Raw genomic sequence first — 24,864 nt, forward strand, 5'->3', positions numbered from 1 at the left:
GCTTGCGGTACAGTGAGGTGCTGAGGTGACCGTCCTTAATGGAGATGCGTGTGTCCAAGAATGCAACTGATTCTGGGGAATAGTCCATGGTGAGTCTGATGGTGGGGTGGAATTTGTTGATATCATCATATAGTTGTTTCAGTGATTGTTCAGCATGAGGCCAAAGGAAGAAAATGTCATCGATGTATCTAGTGTATAGCATTGGTTGAAGATTCTGTGCAGTGAAGAAGTCTTGTTCGAACCTGTGCATGAAGATGTTGGCATATTGAGGTGCAAATTTGGTCCCCATGGCTGTTCCATGTGTCTGGATGAAAAGCTGATTGTTGAAGGTGAAGACATTGTGGTCCAGGATAAAGCGGATGAGTTGTAAAATTGCATCTGGAAACTGGCAGTTGTCGGCATTGAGTACTGAGGCAGTCGCAGCAATGCCATCGTTGTGGGGGATGTTGGTGTAGAGCGCCGAGACATCCATTGTGACGAGGAGTGTCCCTGGTTCAACTGCTCCATGTGTGCTGAGTTTCAGTAGGAAGTCCGTAGTGTTGCGACAAAAGCTGGGGGTTCTTTGTACAATGGGTTTCAGGATGCCCTCGACGTAGCCGGAGAGGTTCTCACACACAGTCCCATTGCCTGATACAATGGGACGGCCAGGTGTGTTTGCCTTGTGTATCTTTGGGAGGCAGTAGAGATCTCCAATGCGGGGAGTACATGGAATGAGAGCACGGAGGGTGCTCTGAAGGTCCAGATCAAAGGTCTTGATCAGATTGTTGAGTTGACGAGTGTGTTCTTTGGTCGGATCTGTGGGTAACTGTCTGTAGTGTTCCTCATTGTTTAGTTGTTGGTACACTTCTTCACAGTAATCCGTTCTGTTCAGTATGACGATGGCCCCTCCTTTGTCTGCTGGTTTGATGACAATGTTGCGGTTTGTCTTGAGAGTGTGGATGGCATTGCGTTGTGCTTGGGTGATGTTCGGGGCTGTCTTGTGAGTGCGGTTGATGAATCTGGTGTTAACGCACCTCCTGGTGGTTTGGGCATACAAGTCCAGTCAAGGGCAGCGGCCTTCTGGAGGAGTCCAATTGGATTCCTTCCTCTTAGGTTGTTGCACTGCGGATCTCTCTGTCGGTTGTTCTAGTTCATCGGCTGTCTCATTGTGTTTGCTGTAGGCCTCTTGGGGTTTGTGGGAAAACTCCCGCAGCCTCATTTGCCTGATTAATTCCTCTGTGTCCGCTGCAAGACTGATGGGATCCATTTTGGTGTTGGGGCAGAAATTGAGCCCTCGGCTGAGAACTTCGACAATGGATGAATGAACATCGCTCGACAATCACCAGGCAAGACTGTTCCCTTCCTGTTGGCGAACACTTCAGTGGTCACAGGCATTCAGCCTCTGACCTTCGGGTAAGCATTCTCCAAGGCGGCCTTCACGACACACGACAGCGCAGAGTCGCTGAACAGAGACTGATAGCCAAGTTCCGCACACATGAGGACAGTCTCAACAGGGATCTTGGGTTCATGTCGCACTATCTGTAACCCCCGTGACTTGCCTGGGTTTGCAAAACCTCACTTACTGTACTGTCTGGAGACAATACACATCTCTGTAACCTGTGATCAGTGCTCCTTCCACTCACATTGTCAGCCACTTCAGGTCTTGAACAGCAGGTTAGGTGTAAGGATTCGCATTCTAATCAGTAATCTCCAAACTGTCTGTGCTTTATATGCTCTGTCTGAGGCCAGAACTCTCCATTCACCTGACAAAGAGGGAAACCTCGAAAGCTTGTGAGTATATTATCAAATAAATAGGTTGGACTAAAACCTGGTGTTGTCAGACTTTTTACGTTGTTCCTCTTCCAACAGAGTTCCTACCCTGAAGAGAAATCTGGTCAGCATTTTCCAGTGTGGTCAGTGGATAGTTCTCAGAAGTGGAAACTTTGACTGAGTTTCCTTTCCTGTGTAGCATGCAGTTCAGTTGTATTATCCTCGTTGCTGACTCAGCTGAAATCAGCAATTAAACACAGACATGCAATCAAAGTTTGGACTTTTTTAGTCCATCTGGATCAGTAAAATAACACAACAGTTTTAATGTTTATCTACTGTGCGATTTGGAGGAAATGGTGAAAAATTGCTTTACTGCAAATCAAAATTTGTCAACAGGACTGCCTGCAGGATAGCAAGTGGTTAAGATATGGAGTAAAACTTATACTGTGTTTGAACTTTGTGATCTCTACACTGTGATACATGCACTGATAATTAAATGAATCCTGTTGGACAAGCTTCTCATTGCTTGCTGTCTGCTATATGAATGACATTTTCTATTCAACTGAGAAAGCATGAAATAAAGCTATTTATGCTATTTCTGACATTAATGACCACAAATATCATGAAACAAAAACTCTAACGACCTCACTATAGTAACGGATTATTATTTCTGTGGCGATACTGAGGGTAATTTGATGAGTATGCATTGCCAGTCGAGTCTCACTAGCCTGTAATAAACATTAGGAATCAAGGCTTGCACTGTATTTTGTTTCTGCAGATGGAGTTGTAAAATTGTACCTCACCCCACCTAGAGAATCTATATGGCAGTTCCTTGTAAGTATATAAGAAAGCAGCTTCCAAAAATGATACAAAAACCATTGATCATTAGACATGTTTATTCTTTTTTAATCAAATTAGCTTATTTTCCATAACATTTTACAAAACAGTGACACATTATCAATCTAAGTGAATAAATAAGCCAAAGTTACCAGCAACCAAGTAAGGGTATTATTTGAAATAACTTTTGTCAAGAAGTTTTAATTTATGCATGTTTTTATTAAATGGCAATGCTGCTATTTAATACATTCAGTTTTGGAGTAAATGATGGAGAACGTCTTCCAAAATGAAGGCACGCAGTTTTCTTATATAGACATCAATAAATGTAAGTTAATTTCACACAACTGTGTTTAGCTATCTAGGTATATTATCTATACTAGATTTAGTCTTTTGGGTGCAAGTTGATTTACATACATAATGACATTTCTCTTTTGTAACCATAATGTGGGAAATAGAATTTATATTATTTTGTATATGTTACATTCATCTGAATACATGTTACATTCAATACTGAAGCATTCTAATCAATCATTTTCAAACATTAGTTATTGCTTGCATGATTGTTATTTTATAAAATTGTTTCAAATCGTAATCTTGAACGAAAACATTATGTCAAGAAATTGGTAAACTACAAAGTAATCAGGTTTATCTTGTTTCAAACATGTTCACTTCTAGGAGGCACATTACTTTGAGATGTGAGAAGGAGCAAATCATATTCACATTTAGTTTAAGAAATACTTTGTCTACCACATGTGTTTTGCACATCATATTACAGTAGTAACATAAAGCTTCATTCAATCTCCTGCTCCATTATACAGTATATAATTAAAATATTATAATCATTCCAGCTGAGTTGAGATATTAAGTACGGAACATATTTTATGAAATGTGGATACAGCTGGAAAGGCCAGCATTTGTTGTCCATCCCTAGTTGCTCTTGAACTGAGCGGCTGATTCAATCATTTCAGAGGGCGGTTAAAGTCAACCATTGTGGGTCTGGAATCACATGTAGACCAGACCAGGTAAGGATGGCAGATTTCCTTCCCTAAGAACATTATTGAAGCAGATGAGTTTTTACCACAATTGTGATAGTTGTCACGGTTAAGACTAACTTCTTAATCCAGATTCATTAACTGAATTTAAATTCCACCAGCTGCCATGAGCAATTCCAGAGCAATAGACTGGGCCTCTGGATTACTAGTTCAGTGACCGTATCACTTTGCCACCTTCTCCCCCCAGTGAAAGAAATTTATATTGATTCAATGTTAAATCAGTAGTCTGAAATGATGTACAATTGTTACTTTTATAATTTTGCTTATAATTGTCCACCCTGAGTTTAAACAGTATCATTATGCAATGACCTTATAATATTAAAATAAATTATCTTAGTACATCATACTTGGTACAAAAATGCAATTCATCAAAATGTTTTACATGTATATATATCTAAAACACTAATTTTGCGATCACAGCTAAATTGGGTGCAGCATGCACATACCCACCAGAGGCGCAGGGATTAGAATGGGGTGATGAGACTGTGCAGCATTTTACACTGGGGGGACCTCCCTCTGATTTGGTTAGAAAAGTTTGCTCCAAGAGCCTGTTCTGTCACTGTTGTTGCAGAACAAGATCCAGTAAGTAATTAAAGGGTCACAGCTCACTTATAAAAGGAAAACTTGTCAAGAAAAGAAAATGAATTGTTCACAATAACACAAATGGAGAAATGTACAAAACACAATTCTCTTTAATTCTAACGATTTGGAATACTTGAGGCAATCATTGGGACCTCTTCTGGGGCAGGTGGGATCTGTACAAGAGAGATGGGTTACACCTGAACTACAAGGGGACTAATATACTTGCAGGGAGGTTTGCTAGTGTTATTGGGAAGGGTTTAAACTAGATTTGCAGGGGGATGGGAACCAGAGTGCCAGAGTAGATAGTGGAGCAGGGTGAAAATAAATGATGTTAATAGTTCATGCAAAATCACAAATAGAAAGGTTGTGTGTGGCAGTAATAATCTTCTGAGGTGTGTCTATTTCCATGCCAGGAATATTGTGGGAAAGGCAGACGAGCTGAGGGTGTGAAGTGACACATGGAATTATGACATTACAGCCATTAAGTGAAACTTGGCTACAGGAGAGGCAGGACTGGTAGTTCAATGTTCCAGGATTCCGGTGTTTCAGACGTGATAGAGGCAGAGGGATGAAGGGTGGGGGGTGGTGGGGGTTGGGGGGGTGCGGCAGTGGCATTGCTAGTCAGGGAAAACGTTGCAGCAGTGCTCAGGCAGGACAGATTAGAGGACTTGTCTACTGAGGCCATATAGGTGGAGCTGAGAAGCAGGAAAGGTATGACCATATTAATGGGGTTGATGGGGTTGTATTACAGACCACCCAATACTCAGCGAGAATTGGAGGAACAAATCTGCAGAGAGATAGCAGACAACGGCAGGAAACATAAAGTTGTGATAGTAGGGGATTTTAATTTTCCACATATGGATTGAGACTCCCATACTGTTAAAGGTCTAGACGGGTTAAAGTTTGTAAAATGTGTTCAGGAAAATTTTCTAAATCAATATGCAGAGGTGCCAACTAGAGAGGATGCAATATTAGATCTCCTATTAGGAAATGAGTTAAGACAAGTGACGGAAGTGTGTGTAGGGGAACACTTTGGTTCCAGTGATCATAACGCCATTAGTTTCAACTTGATCATGGATAAAGACAGATCTGGTCCTTGGGTTGACATTCTAAACTGAGTAAAGGCCAAATTTGAAGAAGTGAGAAAGGATCTAAAAAACATGGATTGGGACAGGCTGTTTTCTGGCAAGGATGTGATTGGTAAGTGGGAGGCCTTCAAAGAAGAAATTTTGAGAGTGCAGAGTTTGTATGTTAGGATTAAAGGCAAAGTGAATAAGAATAAAGAACCTTGGTTCTCGAGGGATATTGGAACTCTGATAAAGAAGAAGAGAGGTGTATGATATGTATAGACAACAGGGAGCAAATAAGATGCTTGAGGAGTATAAAAAATGCAAGAAACTACTTAAGAAAGAAATCAGGAGGGCTAAAAGACATGAGGTTGCTTTGGCAGTCAAGGTGAAGGATAATCCTAAGAGCTTCTACAGGTATATTAAGAGCAAAAGTGTAGTAAGGGATAAAATTGGTCCTCTTGAAGATCAAAGTGGTCGGCTATGTATGGAACCAAAAAAATGGGGGAGATATTAAATGAGTTTTTTGCATCTGTATTTACTAAGGAAACTGGCTTGGAATCTATGGAAATAAGGAAAATAAGTAGGGAGGTCATGGAACCTATGCAGATTAAAGGGGAGGAGGTTCTTGCTGTCTTGAGGCAAATCAGAGTAGATAAATCCCAAGGACTGGACAGACTATTCCCTCGGACCTTGAAGGAGACGAGTGTTGAAATTGCAGGAGCCCTGGCAGATATATTTAAAATATTGGTATCCACGGGTGAAGTGCCAGATGATTGGAGGATAGCTCGTGTTGTTCCGTTGTTTAAGAAAGGCTCAAAAAGTAAACCAGGAAATTATAGGCCAGTAAGTTTTGACGTCAGTGGTAGATAAATTATTGGAAGGAGTACTAAGAGATAGAATCTACAAATATTTGGATGGACAGGGACTTATTAGGGACAGTCAACATGGCTTTTTGTGTGTGGTAGGTCATGTTTAACCAATCTATTAGACTTTTTTGAGGAGGTTACCAGGAAAGTGGATGAAAGAAAGGCAGTGGATGTTGTTTACATGGACTTCAGTAAGGCCTTTGACAAGGTCCCGCGTGGGAGGTTAGTTAGGAAGATTCAGTCACTAGGTATACATGGAGAGGTAGTAAATTGGATTAGACATTGGCTCGATAGAAGAAGCCAGAGAGTGGTAGTGGAGGATTGCTTCTCTGAGTGGAGGCCTGTGACTAGTGGTATGCCAGAGGAATCAGTGCTGGGTCCATTTTTGTTTGTCACCTATATCAATGATCTAGATGATCTGGTGACTATGAACAGGAACCTTTATACATCTGGTTCCCTCCAGGCTTAAACAGGAGTTATTTTCAGCATCTCCTATTGTTATGTTGGGGAGATCATTAGGACTCTGTAACTCTAAGAGCTAAATCTAATTCATTATCTTTCGTTGGAGAGAAGCAGGTGGAGTCAGCATGTGGTTTCATGAGGATTGCAGGCTTACTCATGGTGCAGATTCCTTTTTGACTGCACACATTTGCTTTGGCACAAGCCAACTCTGAGATGTATTGCCAATTCAATACCTAGCTGGTGTGTTACTATAGGTGGCATTGTGTCGGTCAATACTAATATACTACCAGTAGTCATAATGCCTTCATTCTATGGTAACCGCTGTGGCAGTTGCATTTGAGCCACTGCAAAAAGCCTACACAGCTCAGGACCTATCCACAGATGGGCATATTTTTACAATGAAAGCCATGCTCACACAAAATGGGATAGACCGGCATTGTGGTGTTGAAACACTGGGTTGGATTTTTATTTTGGGGTTGTGATGCCTTTCTTACTGTCAGCAATTATTATTTTTGGTAGATCAAGGTCAAATGGTTACAAGGACCACCCTCAGTGGTGGTTATTGTCATGTTCAAGGGAAGTTTTTGCCCCACAGTTTGCAAACGATTGATTCAGTGAGAATTATGGGGGTGATTGTTCCTGCTCACTGCATTGCTAAAGCGGGCCTGGAGACTCAAGAGGAGGATGTTTAGTGGGCTCCCCGCTGGGCACCGTGGCCTCCACAAATCTTCAGCTGCCGGATTTCCATCAGCTCCGTGTCTGCAATCGGTGCCGAGCTGTATAAATTAACATTAAAATGAGGCAGGGCTTTTTTAATATCCTTATTATCTCCCTGCAAAATGCCGATTACAACATTGTGAATAACACATTAGAGGAAGAACAATTCATTTTTAACATTTTGTTGCAACATTCTCATTTTTTTCTATTTTTATATAAATGTTTCCCTCAGGAAGTGTCTTTTCATGTCACTCATCCTCGGGTAGCAGAGCTGGATTAATGCTCTATAGTTAGTCAGCCTGTGTTTCTTGTTTCCCCCAGCTGCCACCTTTCCATTATCCAAAAATCTCTACCCCCTCCACTCACAAAAGGGGTGCACAAGAGCCAAACTCCAATCTGCATTCAAGGAATTCCCAACGTTCAAATTTTAGCAGTGATTGTATCAAACATTTTCATTTACTTAGAAATATTGGGAACTTTGATCACACAAGTAAAGCAGAACATTGTGCACATTTCTTTTTCACACATAATCAATTACAATCTTCCAAAAGCATTATACTTAAGATCCTCCAGTATTTTCATAGCGTAAAAGTAAGGGCTTTACAAAACTAAAAAAGTTATGGTCCACCTTAATGCATGTATGTTACAGGAAATAAAATCAGAGATTTGTCTGCATATTACCAGACTTCTCTGGTTGCTTAATGTTATACTGTGTTGAGGTAACTAGAGATCTCAGAGCTGAAACATAGGAAGGTCTGTGGAATGGTGCTGGCCACCTGGTACTCACTAACCCAGCAGATGGGACTGGTCTGCTGTCACTTTCAGCAGACATAAGGGGCTGCAGCTCCTGCTGCTGAATTGACTCCATGGTGTCCTCATCAGTGCTTCTTTCACCAGCTGTACAAGGAAACTGGAAATGGATGGGATGTCGTGGTACTGGCAGGGCAGCTGAAACTGTGCATTCCTCCAGCATAAAGTCCAAGGCCTTTGGCTGAAACACCGCATCAGATACAGGTGGCGACACCAAGCTCTCCAGTGACGACGTACTTTGCTTCCAGGCATACTGCAAATCGACTGGCACAATCTTGTTTGTTTCTGAAGACACACAAGCTGGAAGATCACCCTGATTGCCTTTCCAGGGAAGCTCTTTCTCTGCACAAGTTGGAGATGGTGGAATAACACTGGGGCTTTGAGGATATTCAAAATTACCTGCAGATAGAACAGTTAATAAAATATATGCTAAGGTATTGAAAAAGGTGCTGATTGCTATTCTAAACTGAAATATATTTTTATACACAGAAGATTTGGTAAAATATTAAAACACACACTGTCACAGAGTAAAAGCAGTATAAGATTTGTTACAAAGGCATAAATAAGTTGGAAAGTTATAGTTTCAGAGTTAAAGTCAACTTGGAGCTAATTAAGATTGAGTAAGTAAGAGACTCTTGAAAGATCAACACTATTTTACACAATTAAAAAGATAATAAAATATTCAAGCTGCTACCAATACTGGAAAATCTAAAAAAAATGAATAACATGGAACAAAGTAACCTGAAACTTTCAGAATCGATCAGTTAACTGAATGGCAAAATAACAGTGGGTGGAATTCTCCCATCTGGGATTAAGTCCCATGGAGGGGTGGTGTCAGGGATTGTTTCCTACTGTGGTGACCAACAGGAAACCACGCCATATGTTCCAACCCCGATGTCAATAATAATGCATCCGGGCATTATTTCCTGACAGAACAGGCTTCATTGCATGCATCTTGTCATCATATCTGAGTGCCATATTAAAAAGGCACCCAAAGTCACTGTACCACTGTTGAAGGCAAAAGGTAAACCTTTTGAAAAAGAAGATGGGTCACCTGGAACATTCTGAGGCTGGAAGGTGGGTCTCCTCGATGATACTGAAGCTGGAAAATCCACCTGATAGGTGCTCTGCTTGACCACTGTTACGATGTTCCAGGGTCCTAAACTCTGGAGGCAGCCCCAGGCACTCTTTAGGTAAATCTGACTTCTGCATGTCACATTGTTCGGGACATGACCTACACCAGCATGTTTTCCTGCTGGCATTGCAGGAAATCAGGTGTGGGAGGAAGATTCTGGTCAGACTTTCATCTGCATCCCATTAGCAGAATACAAATCCGTTTCATGCTGGTCATCAGGTTCTTTCCTGAACTGCTAAGGTGGACACCAATGGAAGATTCCACAGGAAATTCATGCTAGTATAAAACTTACTTATGAGTCCCCTGCCAAATTCTCCTCCCTTCCACCTGCCATTGAACTCACTGGCGGGGGTGGCATGAGACAATTCTGCCACTGCGGTTAAAGTGTACATTGTCACTATTATGTAGATCATCCAATTTGTTGGAAGGGAAAGATAACCGACGAGTTGCAATTGGTTGACTTGGCCACTCCTCTACTACCCTGATAAAAGAACAGCAACTTGTACTCAATGTGAATTTGAAGCACATACTATATTTGCGCATTAACTATCAATCAAATTTGCTGCAGAAAATTAGGGCTGATACTTTCAACAACAAGATTAAAGTTCCTGCAATATGCCACTCTATACAGGTCTTGTGGCTCAGTGGATAATGCCCGTATCTTGGAGTCTTTAAGCTCTGGGTTCAAGTTCTACCCCAAATCTTGCTGGCCATGGAAGGGGTGTTCATGATATAGCCAAGAAGGTTGACAATCTATCTGTTAATCTTTTACATACACCATTGATAGGTGTTAAGAAGAGAGGTTCCTGGTCAGCCATGACTGACAATGTACCTTGCCAGCATATCAGTATATGGCAGAACTCCCTCATGCAAAAGCATGAGGAAGGCTATATCCTACACAAGGTGAATACCACTCAGCATTCCCCACCCAGAAAGAGCACCCTGGAACTATGAAGTTTCATTTCTGCTGCTTGTAAATTTTTAAAACTTAATTTTTTTACTCTTACTTTTCTTTTCTTTTTCTTTGACTGGGATTCTCTGATTTCATGAAATCTTGGTGAAAACCAGGAATTTGTGCTTAGCCAAAACTCCATTCCTTGCAGGGGACTGGAGAACCCCAGCTGTGGGTGAGGTTGAAGAATTTCGACCTTTATTTCTCTTATTTTTTTCTTTGTTGTTCCTCTCTTTCTTTCTCAATGATTAAATCTCATTTGTTAAAGAGATTGAACCATTGATCCTGCTGTTTCCTTAGGTCCTGGAGGACCAAGCTTATTCACTCACACTTCCAGCAATTTGCAAATATTTTCAGGTTGAAGGGTGTAGGAAAATGTGATTTGCCCCGATTAGTTGGACAAGATGTCCTGTTCCAGGAAATTTTCAGCCATTGTTTGAAAATGAGCACTTGGAAACATTTACATTAAATCCTGATAATGAAAAGTGGAAAATTAATATCCTTTGATTGTAGGTACAAAAGTAAAATTACTGAAACTGATGCATCCCACCTGGAATGTACAATCAACAGCCCTCTTGGAGACCTACCACATAGTTTGTTCTCTGGTAGAAAATTTTTTAATGACGGGGAGAACACAACTAACATCTGCTTTGTCTTACATCATGGATAGCAAATTGACATCTGTAACCATTCTTCTATAAACTACCCCCCACCACTCCCACAACACTCCCATTGATGAGCACATTTCTTGGAGAAATGCTCCCTGACAAATGTGTTTTTACATATATAATGGAATATTCCAAGATCAAAACATGTTTTTTAAAATTTCACAATGAATAGAGTAACTCTGAATAAAATTGCAGAACAATTAAATGAGATTTATGTTTATTTGTATGAGTTAGACCACAACTTCATCAAGAAGCAAGTGAACATTTACTCTAATCCTGCTGAAAAAGGCTCTCTCCTCTCCCCCTACCACCGTCTCTAAATAACTCTACCCTTCTTTCTTAATTCACAGCCAATCTCCCACTACTTTCCAAACCCACTACTCCAGATTACCTTTGAGGTTGGATAGAGTAGATAGGTAGAAACTGTGCCCACTCATAAAAGGACCAAGAACAAGGGGGCACAGATTTAAAGTGATTTGCAAAAGAAGCAAATGTGATGTGAGAAAAAGCTTTATATGGATTGAGTGGTTTGATTCTGAATGCAGTGCCTGGATGTGTGGTGGAAGCAGGTTCAATTGAAGCATTGATGAAGGCATTAGGTGGTTATCTGAATAGAAAAAATGTGCAGGAGCACGAGGAAAAGGCAGGAGAATGACACTGAGTCATGATGCTCATTTGCAGAGCTGATGTAGACATGGTGGGCTGAATGGCCTCTTTCTGCACCATAACAACTCTGTGATTCTGTGGCCCTGGATGTAGCTCATAGCTGATCATAGGGTTGTGTGCTGTAAATAGGAACTCTGATTGAATACAATACCAAGAATTCTCACTGAGAGGTGTAGGCTGAAGTCCCAGAATAAAGCAGGAATGTCAGCTCTGAGCAGCTTCTGTGGCCCGCGGCATTCACACCAACCCAGAAAACCAGCAAAAGCTGACCAACAGCTTTGAAAAAGCTACCAACTCAAACATAGCCTAACAATAATCTTGTGAGATGTACTTGATTTGCCCTATGGTGGCAGGCTGGAAGGCATGAAGAGTCAGAATATAATAAAGAAAGAGGAGTCTGATTTTTTTAAAGTTGTAATCAGATATTCCAAAGGGTGGACAGTAAGGCTGGACAACTACATAAAAAACGGGATAGAGAGGTAATTAAGCCGGTTTAAAATGCAATCTTATTTCTAATTCTTAAGAACAACAGGGCTCAGAGCCTCACCAGATATAAGGAGGCAGTGGATGAGCAGGAGGTCAGTGCTGACTCCAGAAAGCAGCCATTGTAAAAGTAACATGGCTTGCAGATTTGGCAGAACAGTGTGACTACTGGCAGAGGCAGTCAGGAACAGGGCCAAACTTGCCAACACATCAGGGGCATTCTGCTTCAGTGCAGAAGTTTCAATAGAGCAGTGAGATCTGATCCCTGGAAACTGAGAGCAGTTACTTGCCCTTGGCCTCATTCATTCAGGCTTTGGGACCATCAGATAGGAAGAGAGTTACAGCCACAGGTTAAAGGTATTCTGAAACCTCAGGGAGGAGTGAAGGAGGAACTTGCAGAAAGGCACACAAACAGCCTCATGTGCGCAGTTTCCCATCAGAGAGGTGATACTATCAGAGGCTCAGCTTTCTGCAAATGTTGGAGCAGCAGCATCATCAATGAATATGCCTCTCAAAGGAGATTGTCACAGATCTGTATGCCATGATAGAGGACGAGCTGAGTCCTATGGGAAGTGGTTGCCATCTATGCATGTGACACTGAGGGCCACTGTAATGCTGAATTTCTACACCCCTTTATTGCTTCAAGATAGTCACCAATGTCATGGAGATGCCGGCATTGGACTGGGGTAAACACAGTAAGAAATCTCCAGGTTAAAGTTCAACAGGTTTATTTGGTAGCAAAAGCCACTAGCTTTCAGAGCGCTGCTCCTTTGTCAGGTAAGTGGGAATTCTGTTCACAAACAGGGCATATAAAGACACAAACTCAACTTACAAAATAGTGGTTGGAATGCGGGTCTTTGCAGGTAATCAAGTCTTAAAGGTACAGACTTTAAAAAAAATTTTTTTTATTCTTTATTCCAATTCAATCCAATCAAATCAAATCCAATTCAGAGTCCCAACAAGTTGAGACATTCCCAGTCCAAGCTGACAAGACAGGGCTCTCACCTCCTGTCTTGGGCTTGATCTACATGACCCAAGCTGATTGGAGTAGGAATAGCTCCTCCTCGAAGGCTTGATCTCATTTGCATCTTAGCTAAAAGGCCGAGATGCCGCTTTAAAAAATTGCTTCAAATGAAGATAAAATGTAACCTAATGACTTCAACCAAGTACAGCATGTCGATACTACACTTGGTCTCAGCCAAAAGGCCGAGAAGTGTACAAACGTGAGTGGAGAGAGGGTTAAACACAAGTTAAAGAGATGTGTATTGTCTCTGGCCAGGATAGTTAGTGAGAAATACACATCAGTGTGAAACGGGGAGTGGGTTAAACACAGGTTAAAGAGATGTGTATTATCTCCAGCCGGGACAGTTAGTGAGATTTCTCACTAACTTTCTCCAATCACATTGTCTGTACCTTTATGACTTGATTACCTGCAAAGACTTGCATTCCAATCATTATTTTGTAAATTGAGTTTGTGTCTTTACACGACCTGTTTGTGAACAGAACTCCCACTCAGCTGACGAAGGAGCAGTGCTCTGAAAGCTAGTGGCTTTTTCTACCAAATAAACCTGTTGGATTTTAATCTGAGACTTCTTACTATGTTTAGAAAGCCAGCCAATACGTGCTGATACAGATGGTCAGGCTGGGAGAGCCTTCAAAACTATTTCTGATTCTGATACATGCAGGGTGTCAACAGCTACACACGTGGCCATCAAGGAACTTACAGACCAGCCAGTGGCCTCCCTCACTTAATATCCAACTGATCTGTGATGACCCCAAATGGTTCTTTCAGGTGTGTACATGTTTCCCAGGAAGTAGCCATGATGCCCTCATACTAAGGCAGTCCTAGGTGCCTGGTCATTTCAGGTCTCCAGTGTACTTCAAGGAGAGATGCTGAGTGACAAAGACTACCCATTGAAGATGTGGCTACAAATGTTGTGAGGAATCCTAGCATTGCTACAAAGGAGAGATACAAAGCCACTTTTCCCTTTATTCTTTCACAGAATGTGGACATCACTGGCTAGGCCAGTATTTATTGCCCATCCCTATTTGCCCTGGAGAAATTGATGGTGAGCCACTGCAGCCTGTGTGGTATCAGTGCATACACAGTGGGAAATGAGTACCAGGATGTTGACCTAGTGACAGCGAAGGATAATATATGGCTTGGAGGGGAGTTTGCAAGTGGTGGTATTTCCATGTATCATTCCTTGTTCATCTTGGTGTTAGAGGTCATGGGTTTGGAATGTGCTGTTGAAGGTGCCTTGGTGAGTTATTGAAGTGTATCTTGTATACGGTACACACTGCTGCTCAAAGTGCATTGGTGGTGGAGGAAGTGAATTATGAAGGTGATGGATGGGGTGCCAATCAAGCAGGCTGCTTTGTCCTGAATGATGATGAGCTTCTTGACTGTTGTTGGAGCTGTACTCATGCAGCAAATGGGGTGAATTTCATCAGATTCTTGACTTGTGCATGTAGATGGTGGACAGGCTTTGGGGAGTCAGGAAGTGAGTTACTTGCCACAGAATTTCTAGCCTCTGACCTGTTCTTTAGGCCAGAATATTTATATAGATAGTCCAGTTCAGTTTTTAGAGTCATAGAGGTTTATAGCATGGAAACAGGCCCTTTGGCCCACCTTGTCCACGCTGCACTTTTTTTTAAACACCTAAACTAATCCCAATTGCCTGCTTTTGGCCCAAATGCCTCTATACCTATCATACCCTTGTAATTATCTACATGCTTTTTAAAAGACAAAATTATACCCGCCTCTATTACTACCTCTGGCAGCTTGTTCCAGACATTCACCACACTCTGATCTTTCTAGTTTAATAATATCCTTTCTATAATAGGGTGACCAGGATTGCACACAGTGTTCCAAATGTGGCCTTACCAATGTCTTGAACAACTTCAACAAGACATTCCAACTCCTGTATTCAATGTTCTGACTGATGAATCCAAGCATGCCGAATGCCTTCTTCACCACTCTGTCCACCTGTGACTCCACTTTCAAGGAGCTATGAACATGTACTCTGAGATGTCTTTATTCTGTAACTCTCCCCAACATCCTACCATTAACTGAGTAAGTCCTGCCCTGGTTCAATCTCCACCCAGCTCCCCATTCCCTCGAGGTGTGAGTTACAGCAAACCTCCCTCAATTCCAGACCAAGTTCTCCATTTCATGTATAATACTCAGAGATAGGTTAGATAATTGCCTTGCCAATTTGACGGTTACAGCTGGAAGTATAATATATAAAAAAAATTAGCATGCAGAGTGAAAGAGATAAATGTAGAATTAAAATATTATGACTTGGTCAATAATAACCTCCAGCGTTTTGATAGTAGGGGATTCAGCAATGGTAATGCTGTTGAATTTCAATGGCAGATGGATGAATTCTCCTTGGTTGGAGATGGTCCTTGCCTGGCACTTGTTTGGCACAAATGCAACTTGCCACAATCAGCCAAGCTGGAAATTTGACCAGGTCTTGATGTATGTGGATGCAGGCTGCACCATGAACAACTCAAGCGACCATTCAGCAAACCACTGAGCTTCTGGAAAGATAGCTCAGATGCCTAGATGCGGAGTCCTTCCAAATGCCCCAGTAAGAATATTGCATTTTGTGGTGTGCTGTACTCGGTACCACCTGATACTATAGAGGGAGATGCTTTGAAAATTGAGAATGTTATGAAGTGCACTGCCTCCTCCAACAGCGAGATTAGGGAAGTAGATGCTGACCTGGTGCTGCAAGGTAAAGAATCCCACGAACCGCAAGCGCATGAGATATGAATCTTGACAGAAGTGTTTCAGATGATCTTTAAGGACAGATCCAGATAATTCAATAAAGCTACAACTTTTTGCAATTCTGTGCAATTTATTTTATTGCTATTACCATTATCTGCACTGAGTAGGACATTAGGTTGCAGCATAGGAAATACAATGGCCTCACACAGTCTTTCACAGTGCATGTTTGAAGGCTGAACAGTCCACAAGAAGTGGAATGAGACATCTTGCCTTGCAACATTCCATATTTATTAGTGAACAAAAATGATTGCAAAGCACACTGCATTAAAATAAATCTATGAATCCCAAATGCAGCCAGATGTTGTCTTATACGTCCTTCTACATGGTGGTCTCCCTCCATTGTCAGCAGAGACAGGCTGCTGACCATGCTACCCTATGGCTTTGCAGGACATGGGCAGTCCTCTGTCCCCTGGCTGCCTGAAGACTGGAATATCCAGCCGTATTGAGAGCCTCCTGTACAAATGCAGGAGCCATTTGTCATTACAGTCTTGAAAGAGGCTGGTGTCATTGACAGGGGGACTGAGGAATTCACCAAATATGCCAGGAGAATGATGAGAGTGGTCCCTAGTTACATCAGGCTATCACACCTCTGCCTTTCAGGGCAAATTTGCCCCTCTCTGATCCCTTGAGGTGCGCTCAGGCACCTTGCCCATATTCCCAGCCATTTCTCCACAAAGCCTTTGAAGGTGACCATTGCATGCAAGCCTGCACATATCTGTGGTATTCACTGAGCAAACTGCTGCATATAGTTCTCCATTTGGATCATCTATAGTACAGGTAGCCTGGTCTTCCATAATGATGTACTCTGCATGCCACTTCAGTAGCAGGAGTCAACTCTGGTGAACCAGGATCCCCCACAGAGAGATGAGCACCTTTGACACGAAATACTGCTGCATAGTTATTGCCAGTGACTTGGTGGGCATGCCTTTTCTACCAGTCTCATATTCACATCAAGTATCTTGTAATGTTGTGGGTTAAGCAATGTGGTTAGTCACCTCGACAGAAAGCATGTGGTCATTTACCCTCTTGTGACACTGCTGCCAGATTCGAGGGATGACTCCCTGACTGCTGGCCTCCTATGCAGTCTTGGATGTCTTGCTCACTCTGCTGGGTCAGTCTCCTTCTCCCATCCCAAGGGAAGAGGACCTCCTTTCTTGCCCAAGCAACTTAGAGGAGAATCTGCAGAGAGGCATCACTGAACATGGGATCACTCAGGGTCTTCCTGCAACCATCCCATGTGCTGACTTCATCTTCAAGGCTTTGTTGTCTGTTACTTTATGGGCGGATGGAATTGTCAGAGTACTGGCAACCCTCTAGGTGTGGTACCCAGCAGACTGATCTCATCCCTCAGAATCACTCAGTTCATACTAAGAAGTCTCATAACACTAGGTTAAAATCCAACAGATTTATTTGGTATTAGGACCTTTCAGAGCACTGCTCCTCCATCATTTGAAGAAGCGTTCCAAAAGCTCGTGATACCAAATAAACCTGTTGGACTTTAACCTAGTGTTTTGAGACTTCTTACTGTGCCCACCCCAGTCCAACGCTGGCATCTTCACATCATCAGTTCATATTGTAACTTTTCTCTCAAGATCATGCTGGCACTTCAACCCCCTAACTATGCTCCTCCTTCTCAGCTCTTCTTTCTTTCACCTCTTGCCCCTCATGCCCAGTCAGGTTCCTTTTCCATTCCCCAAAGTCAACCCTCATCCACACACCTTCCTGTCGTTCATCCTTTCTTTTCCAACTGGCATAATTCTCCTTTCCCCTGAATGCCACTGAACAACTACCTGCCGCAGCTTTGCATCTGATCCTATAAAACTGACATGAGTATCCCTGGCCATGGCAGTGTTTCATTCCTTGAAGCAGCATAATATTGGAGAGGAAATACTCTTACTGACCCAGGAGGTAAGCATGTGCAAATGTGTGCACTCTGGCTCCAGCTCTACATTAAGGTCATTACGAATGACAACCTTTTCACTTCCACATTGCAACTTCAAACAGGACTGCAGTTGTGCAATCCTGTTTGAACTCAACTGGGTGTGAGCTGGCCTCTTACAAGGGATCGCACACCAATTGGCTTGAGTGCACTTTGGTGCCAGTTTGGAATTCAACATCCAAATTATATTGCTACTTTTTGTGTCAATATGCACCCAAAAATAGTTTGCATTAGACCAGATGTGGCCATGTAACTCTCATCTCAGTCCTAAAACTCATTATTTAAAATGCAGCTGTTTGTCAAATGTCAATGAAAAGTTGCATACTCTTTCTACTAGGTCCATGTATGAAACATTGGTAAGTCCAGAAATATCCTTATTTCAGCAAGGATAACTTGTGGTGAACATAATACTTTCTTGTTGACAACTCTTACATCACTAACAGGATATTTCAGGAACCCAAATGTATAGTTTCCAATTTAATGAGTTCTTAAAGTTCAATGTGAGCTTTTCATTATAGAATCTGAAGCCAGAAAATCTGTCTGAAGTCAATGGACCTTTGCACGGCGGATGGGATGGGAGTCATAGAGTCATAGAGCAATACAGGCTCTTCGGCCCAAGTGGTCCATGCTGATGATGCTGCCCTCCCAGCTAGTCCCAGTTGCCTGCATTTGCCCCATATCCCTCCAATCATTTCCCATCCAGGTAGTTATCCAAATGCTTTTTAAATGTTGCTATTGTACTTGCCTCAACCACTTTCTCTGGCAGCTCATTCCATCTATGCACCACTCTCTATGTGAAGAAGTTGCCTCTTCAGTCCCTTTTAAATCTTTCCCCTCTCACCTTAAAACTATGCCCTCCAGTTTTCAATTCCCCTACCCTGGGAAAAATATTTTGTGCATTCATCCTATCTATGCTCCTCATAATTTTATACACCTCTGTAAGGTTATCCCTCATTCAATACCCTGATTTAAAAAAAGGCAGGTAGAAATAAAATGGTAAAATGCGCTGTGTTTTTAAAGTTGATACTAACTCAGGGTGTTGCATATTACATCTTAGAATATATCAAGTTTTTGATGTTCCACAGAGATAGCTGAAGGACAGAAGCAGAAGAGCTCCAGATTGAAGGAAAAAGGAGATGAAGATAATTGCCCTTTTAGAAGGAAATAAATTGATAATTGTATTATTTACTGTTGGTGTGTTTGCTGACGCTGCTCTCTTATTTCGATGGACAACTGCGAGTCTGTTGAATTACTTCTGATCTTGTGGAGATGAATGAGACCAGGTCGCACTAGCTGAGCGCTCTGCGAGGGTATGGGTTCATCATTCTGAAATTTCCAAGGGGGCTCCTTCTTGAAAACCTCCGATTCTATGCCTTCACTGGTGTGGCTAATGACTGAAACAAGACTGAGTTATCCTCAAAAGATCTTGACAATACCAGAAACAAAAGGGCACGCAACATGTGAAACTGTTTTTCAATCCAAATTAAAACAAATGTTGCAAGGTTAAATTGATGGTAATGCTAAGCAGAGGCACAGGAACGTAGCTTTTGAGAGACTCACTGTAAATCCACAGTGTAAATCATTGTTCCTAGGTGCAGAGATAACCAAAGGTATAATTTAAATGTAAGGTTGATAATTGGCTAGATTCTTTAAGGTCTATATCCCGTTCTAAATGGTCACAGAGACAATTAGAAGAATTGGAAATTTTTGAAAGTCATTTACTGCTGCTTTTACAACTTGAAAACATGGCAACTAGCACCATATTTAGTTTCCACCTTCGGAAAATCAGCACTCCATGCAGCTTAATGAGGGAAATTAACTGCGAACTGTGAGGAAAGCCTGCCACAATGTTTCCAAGTTCTGTTCATGGATCCTGTGGTTCAACCTCAAACATGAAGACTTTTGAAACATCACCAAGGAATGATGAGACAATTGACATCTCAAAAAATCAAAAATAAAAATCACTATTTACATATCTGAGAATGGAACACAGGAGTAGGCATTGCTGATGTCAACTCTTAAGTATGTATGTTGCAAACAGGACTATTATAAAAGAGACCCTAATGAAGACCTTTTCAGTATGTTTGTGTAACAAAATTATCGTGTTTATTTTGGATCCAGTGCAGCTCGAGATATCTCCAATCCTTCCCTATGGGGAAAGATTTAAAATATTATCAATGGGGCAAGAAAATCCTTGCAGACATATGAATAAAACATATGAATATGAGTAGCACAGTGCCTAGCAATGCTGCCTCAGGGTGCCAGGGACTCAGGTTTGATTCTGGCTTCGGGTTACAATCTGTGTGGAGTTTGCACATTTACCCCATGTCTGTGTGGGTTTCCTCTGGGTACTCTGGTTTCCTCCCACAGTCCAAAGATGTGTAGGTTAGGTGGATTAACCATGGTAAATGCTCAGGGTTACAGGGATAGGGCAGGGGGGCTGGACCTGGGCATGATGCACATTCTGAGAGTCATTGCAGACTCAATGGGCCAAATGGCCTCCTTCTGTACTGTAAGGATTCTACGAATTGCTCAATGAAATTGTCATTGGTTCTCTCATACTGAGGAAATGTTTTCATTTACTGATGCGGCGACTAGTATTCATGAAGCTCAGTTGGATGCTCAATGTGGATACATAACATAATTCGGCTTGTTCCTATTTCTTGCAAAATTAGTTCTCTAATTCATTATCAGCAGGAGAACTATGCTTACTAACAGTATCCTCTTGCTGTTACACCACTATAAGGGGCAAGAGAGGGTAGCAGAGTAGGAAAAATTAAAGACATAATAATGGGGAATGTGCCCACAAATCGCCATGCACATGCACGTGCCTGCCACATTTATGTGGTGATGAGTATTGTGGCATTTGAGTGCCACGCTGTGCAGGGAGGTGGGTTATTTCATGAACCTATTTAAACTGAGTCCCATTGTACAATTGGAAACGCAATTTAAAATGTGGAGATTTCCCAGGGAACAGGAAACCTGGCAGTGAAAGAAAGGCAGGAGCAGTTGGCTCCATAGGTGAATGCCTTTTCCAGCAGCTCTTGTGAGCCATGGAGGGGGAGCAGGGGTGTTTCCCTCAGCTCCTCAAGGAAGCTTTCAGTTTCCCTTCTGTTAAACATAGTCTCTTTTTTCCTCCCACCTGCTGCATTTTCCAATCTGCCTGGCACTCCCAGCCCAGCCTGGATTGGTGAACTCCCTCTTCCTGATTGCTGAAGACTGTCCCCAAAGGACCTGGCTGCAGCCTCCTGCTTCTGCTTTACCTCCCTGTTGCCAACCAGGTTGTAAATTTGGTTGGGCAACAAATAGAATAAGAATATGGCAATAAGGCCCTGATGGTAAGTTTAACAGTTACTCCAGCTCCCCAGTCCTAGCTGAATTCTTCAGCAGTTTCCCTGGCACATTCCCTGCCTCCCCATAAGTATCTGGACCTAACTGTCCAATTTACTTTGCAAATCCAAAATTGTACCTGAAAATTTTCTTTCTTGGGGGTTCTCATTTGCTGCTTTTGCCATAAAGGTGATGCCCTCGTCATCCTCCTGTTCTCTCACTTTTGTAGATTTATCCTTTTCCTCATCTTCTGAGTCAACTTCGACAAAAACGGGAACTAGGAGCAGTAGAAAGAAAGGTTTAGTGGCTCCAGTGGCCTGTACATTAGTTTTAAACAATGAGGAATATAGAATCCAATTACTCCCACTCATGTAACTGATTGAAGATGGGAGTTTTTAAAGTAAATTTTACAAATAAATGATCTTAGCCACCTCATGTTTGACCAAAACATGATCTCACTTATTTCACTCTCCTGTATGGCTCAGTGGGCAAATGTATTGTCCACTCTAGATCTAAGCCAAAACATCAGGGAGTCGCCAGATGTGACATATTCCCTGGAATTCTACTGTCCTGTCTGCCACAGAATTGGAGTGGCCTGGGACAGACAACAGAAATGTCTGTTGACTTCGATGAGATTTTTTGGTTTCACTTGAGCGAGGCTGTAAAATCCTACCTATAGAGTTAACTGATCACTGCAAGAATTAGAGAGAGGAATTGCCTTTAGCCCCAGAACTGTAGTGGTTGCAGGAAGAGAAGGAAATTTGGAAAAACAATAATATTCAACTCTTATAATCTTTTTCCTTTTGCTATTGCAAACAACTTCAAGATGAAAGAAGGATTTGCAGTTTGTAGCAATACTAAATATCACCAAGAGCGAGATTCCCAAATTTTGCTTCTACCAGTTCTGATTTCCTTTCTTATACTTAATGAGCTCCTGTTGTTTTCATTGCATGATTCCATTTGCTGTGGCTTCGTGGCATGTCCGTTATAGAGTTACAGCCCACAACTTACTCTTTTCCTTAACACCACCAATAGCTCTCTTGTCCCTTCTAACTTTACTTCAAATTAGACAAATTTACAACTGATGTTCAAATGTCAAAACTTCATTTTTTGCTGATAATTGGCATATTTTAAAGTACTGGAATTGTGCTGGAGTTGAATACTGCAATCAATATTGAAGGAGTTTTTTTTGTTGTGAATAGTCATCCTATTGTCTCATTACACCACCTGGTGATGCCTGATTTTTTTTAACCATGTCTGTTCATAGGGATCTCTGCCACATAAGCAACAATTTACATTTTTTACACCATCTCCTCTGGTAGGCTTCATTAACAGTTGGGTGAGGGTCACTATAAATCCAAGTTGTTAAAATGTCTTAGGTTTTATAGATGAAACATAGAATGATGCATACTGGCAATAACTGTGTTCCCAGCAATGACTTCTTCCGGCAGTTAGTTATAGCCAGTGCAACTGAGAAAACCATCAAGATCACAAGGCAATCCAACATCAAAGTGAAATACAGTGTAGCATGTTGAAGATGTCAAAAAAAGCGAACACTGGGGCAATTTAGTAAAAGACAAATTGAGGACTATTGTCAGGAAATTCATTAGACAAAGAATGAACAATGCGTGGAATGGACAAGAAATAGCAAAGATTCTGCAATTACTTAACAAAAAAAGATGGAACAGTGAATGAATTATAGGATCTTTCTGGTGAATTAACTAAATGGAATGTATTCCTCATCCTTATTGCATTTATCTTGTGATAGCAAAAGGTAAAGCTAACACTCTTAAGATTCTTTTAAAACCAAGTTTATTTTTCTAACATCTTTGCTTAAGTTTTATCTGAAAGTAAACAAGCAAGACTTGAAATCCCTTCTGCACCTGGGTGCTGGTCAGGTGTTTACAGCTAGGATCACTGCACCAGTGGCATGGGCTCCCAGTTTTAGATCCTTCTGGATGTTGTCTATGTATAACAACTAGATGATTACTTCCCATTATCCATGAAAGAAAGATTTGTTTGCAGCTTCCAGGACTTACTGGCTGCCTCTCTCTGATACTCCTAGAGAGACATTGGATGCATGACCAGAGGCCATCTTCTTCCGGGTAGCCCTCAAAACAAGTGGTTTTTCATTGCCAGGGAAGGAAAATTAAGGAGGAGGGCAGGTGATATTTTTCAACTTCTGTGCTTGTGCGTGATGCAGGTGCAAACACACTCCCCCTGCCCACCACCGCCATCCCTCCCCCTTTCCCTACCCTGAAAACTGTTGTCATGAGTGTCCTACTTGATTTCCTCTCTTTTTTTGCTTGGGACCAAGGTGTGGTGGAGAAGAAGGTTGTCCTGTGATGTTTTTAGACAAAAACTAAGGAAAGCACAGCACAATTACCTATTATCAAATATGGCTGGAAAATGGATTTTTGTCCCTACAATATAATGAGTATATAAAACAGTGTGAATCAACTGGGTTGATTCATTTTTTTAAAGAAAAATTAACATTTATTTAGCAATAATATAAAGATTATAAATATATTTATAGAGATGATGAAGGTAGACAAAGACATTTCCAATACAGGACAATGTATGGCTTTCTAGTTTACAATTTGCCCCATTAATGTAACTTTCTGAGGGGTTACTCTGCAAGTTTTCCCTTCTCAGAGATGAATAAGCACAACTTCAGAATAAATAGCCCATCTCAACTGATTCCAATGGTGCATTTCCAACATTTGACATGCACTAGCATGAACACTGGATGGATTGTAGGATCCTTCTGAATGAATTAAGGGGAAAGCATTCTTAATTTCTACTGTTTTTAGCTTGTGATATCATAAAAATAACTATTAAACTTCAGGATGACAGAGGTACTATGAATAACAGCGCATTAGCTGACCATTGAAGCCTCCAAAAATTATTCTAAAAATGGAGTCAACTTACACACCAGCTATAACGTGTGAACCACTGGTGTGGGTTGCCATTTTGAAATATGAAAAAAAAAACCCACTGGTAATTCATATTAAATTAATGTGGCATAGTTTATTGAATAAATAATTGTACAAGCATAACTGTGACCACAATGAAAGTATTTTAAGACATATCAAATTCACTGCCTTCGTGCAAAGAATTAATTGATTCTGATATACTTTGGTTATGGCATCATCATGAGGATCTCACTCTAGACAAATTTGGCACTTTTTGTTTCCCTCCCAAAAAAAACATTTCCCAACACTGTCCATCAAGTAAATATTCTACATTTTTTGAATGATCTGATGGCAGTTTGTGCATTAACAGCATCTCATGATTTGATGGTGAGATCACATGATATCAAGCATGCATAGATTTCCAGCTCTTGAATGTTCTTTCTCTGTCAACTATATTCTTATTCCACTGGGTGTGAGTATGACCCTAAATGGTTGGTTGAGGCACATATCTAAACAGACTCCCTGGTACAACTGTAATGTGGGTGCAATTTATTCATAAGCACCTCCAAATCAGTTCGCTTATATGAGATTTGAACATGTCCCATAGTAATAATCTGCATTCTTTATATATGCCGCCAGAATGCCTACATTCCACACATTATCAATCCACAGTTTTGCTTCATTCTCATCTATCCGATCGTTGTCATGGACATGCACAAAAATTCCTGTTGCAGGTCACTTGATCTTTTACATGGTTTTATGCTTGAACATTACCATAGGTTTGAATATTGTTTTGTTGTACCTGTGGGCTTGTACTACTGTAAATATTGTCTTC

General features: G+C 41.3%; 1 protein-coding gene across 1 annotated transcript in view; it reads right to left on the reverse strand.

Annotated features, from left to right (window-relative positions):
- Positions 1–2,688: 2,688 nt before the first annotated feature.
- The window catches only part of LOC145341982 (sodium/hydrogen exchanger 5-like), a 230,182-nt gene continuing 208,006 nt past the window's right edge, over positions 2,689–24,864 (reverse strand). Inside the window, exons 15-16 of the mRNA XM_080187101.1 lie at positions 21,254–21,391; positions 2,689–8,544 (exon numbers count right to left, since the gene is read on the reverse strand). Coding sequence (XP_080043227.1) covers positions 7,994–8,544; positions 21,254–21,391 — 689 coding nt within the window. The 3' untranslated portion in view covers positions 2,689–7,993. The remainder of the gene's footprint in view (positions 8,545–21,253; positions 21,392–24,864) is intronic.

Source organism: Carcharhinus amblyrhynchos, chromosome 4 (genome assembly GCF_965287045.1).
Source record: "Carcharhinus amblyrhynchos chromosome 4, sCarAmb.v2.hapA, whole genome shotgun sequence".
NCBI lineage: Eukaryota > Metazoa > Chordata > Chondrichthyes > Carcharhiniformes > Carcharhinidae > Carcharhinus > Carcharhinus amblyrhynchos.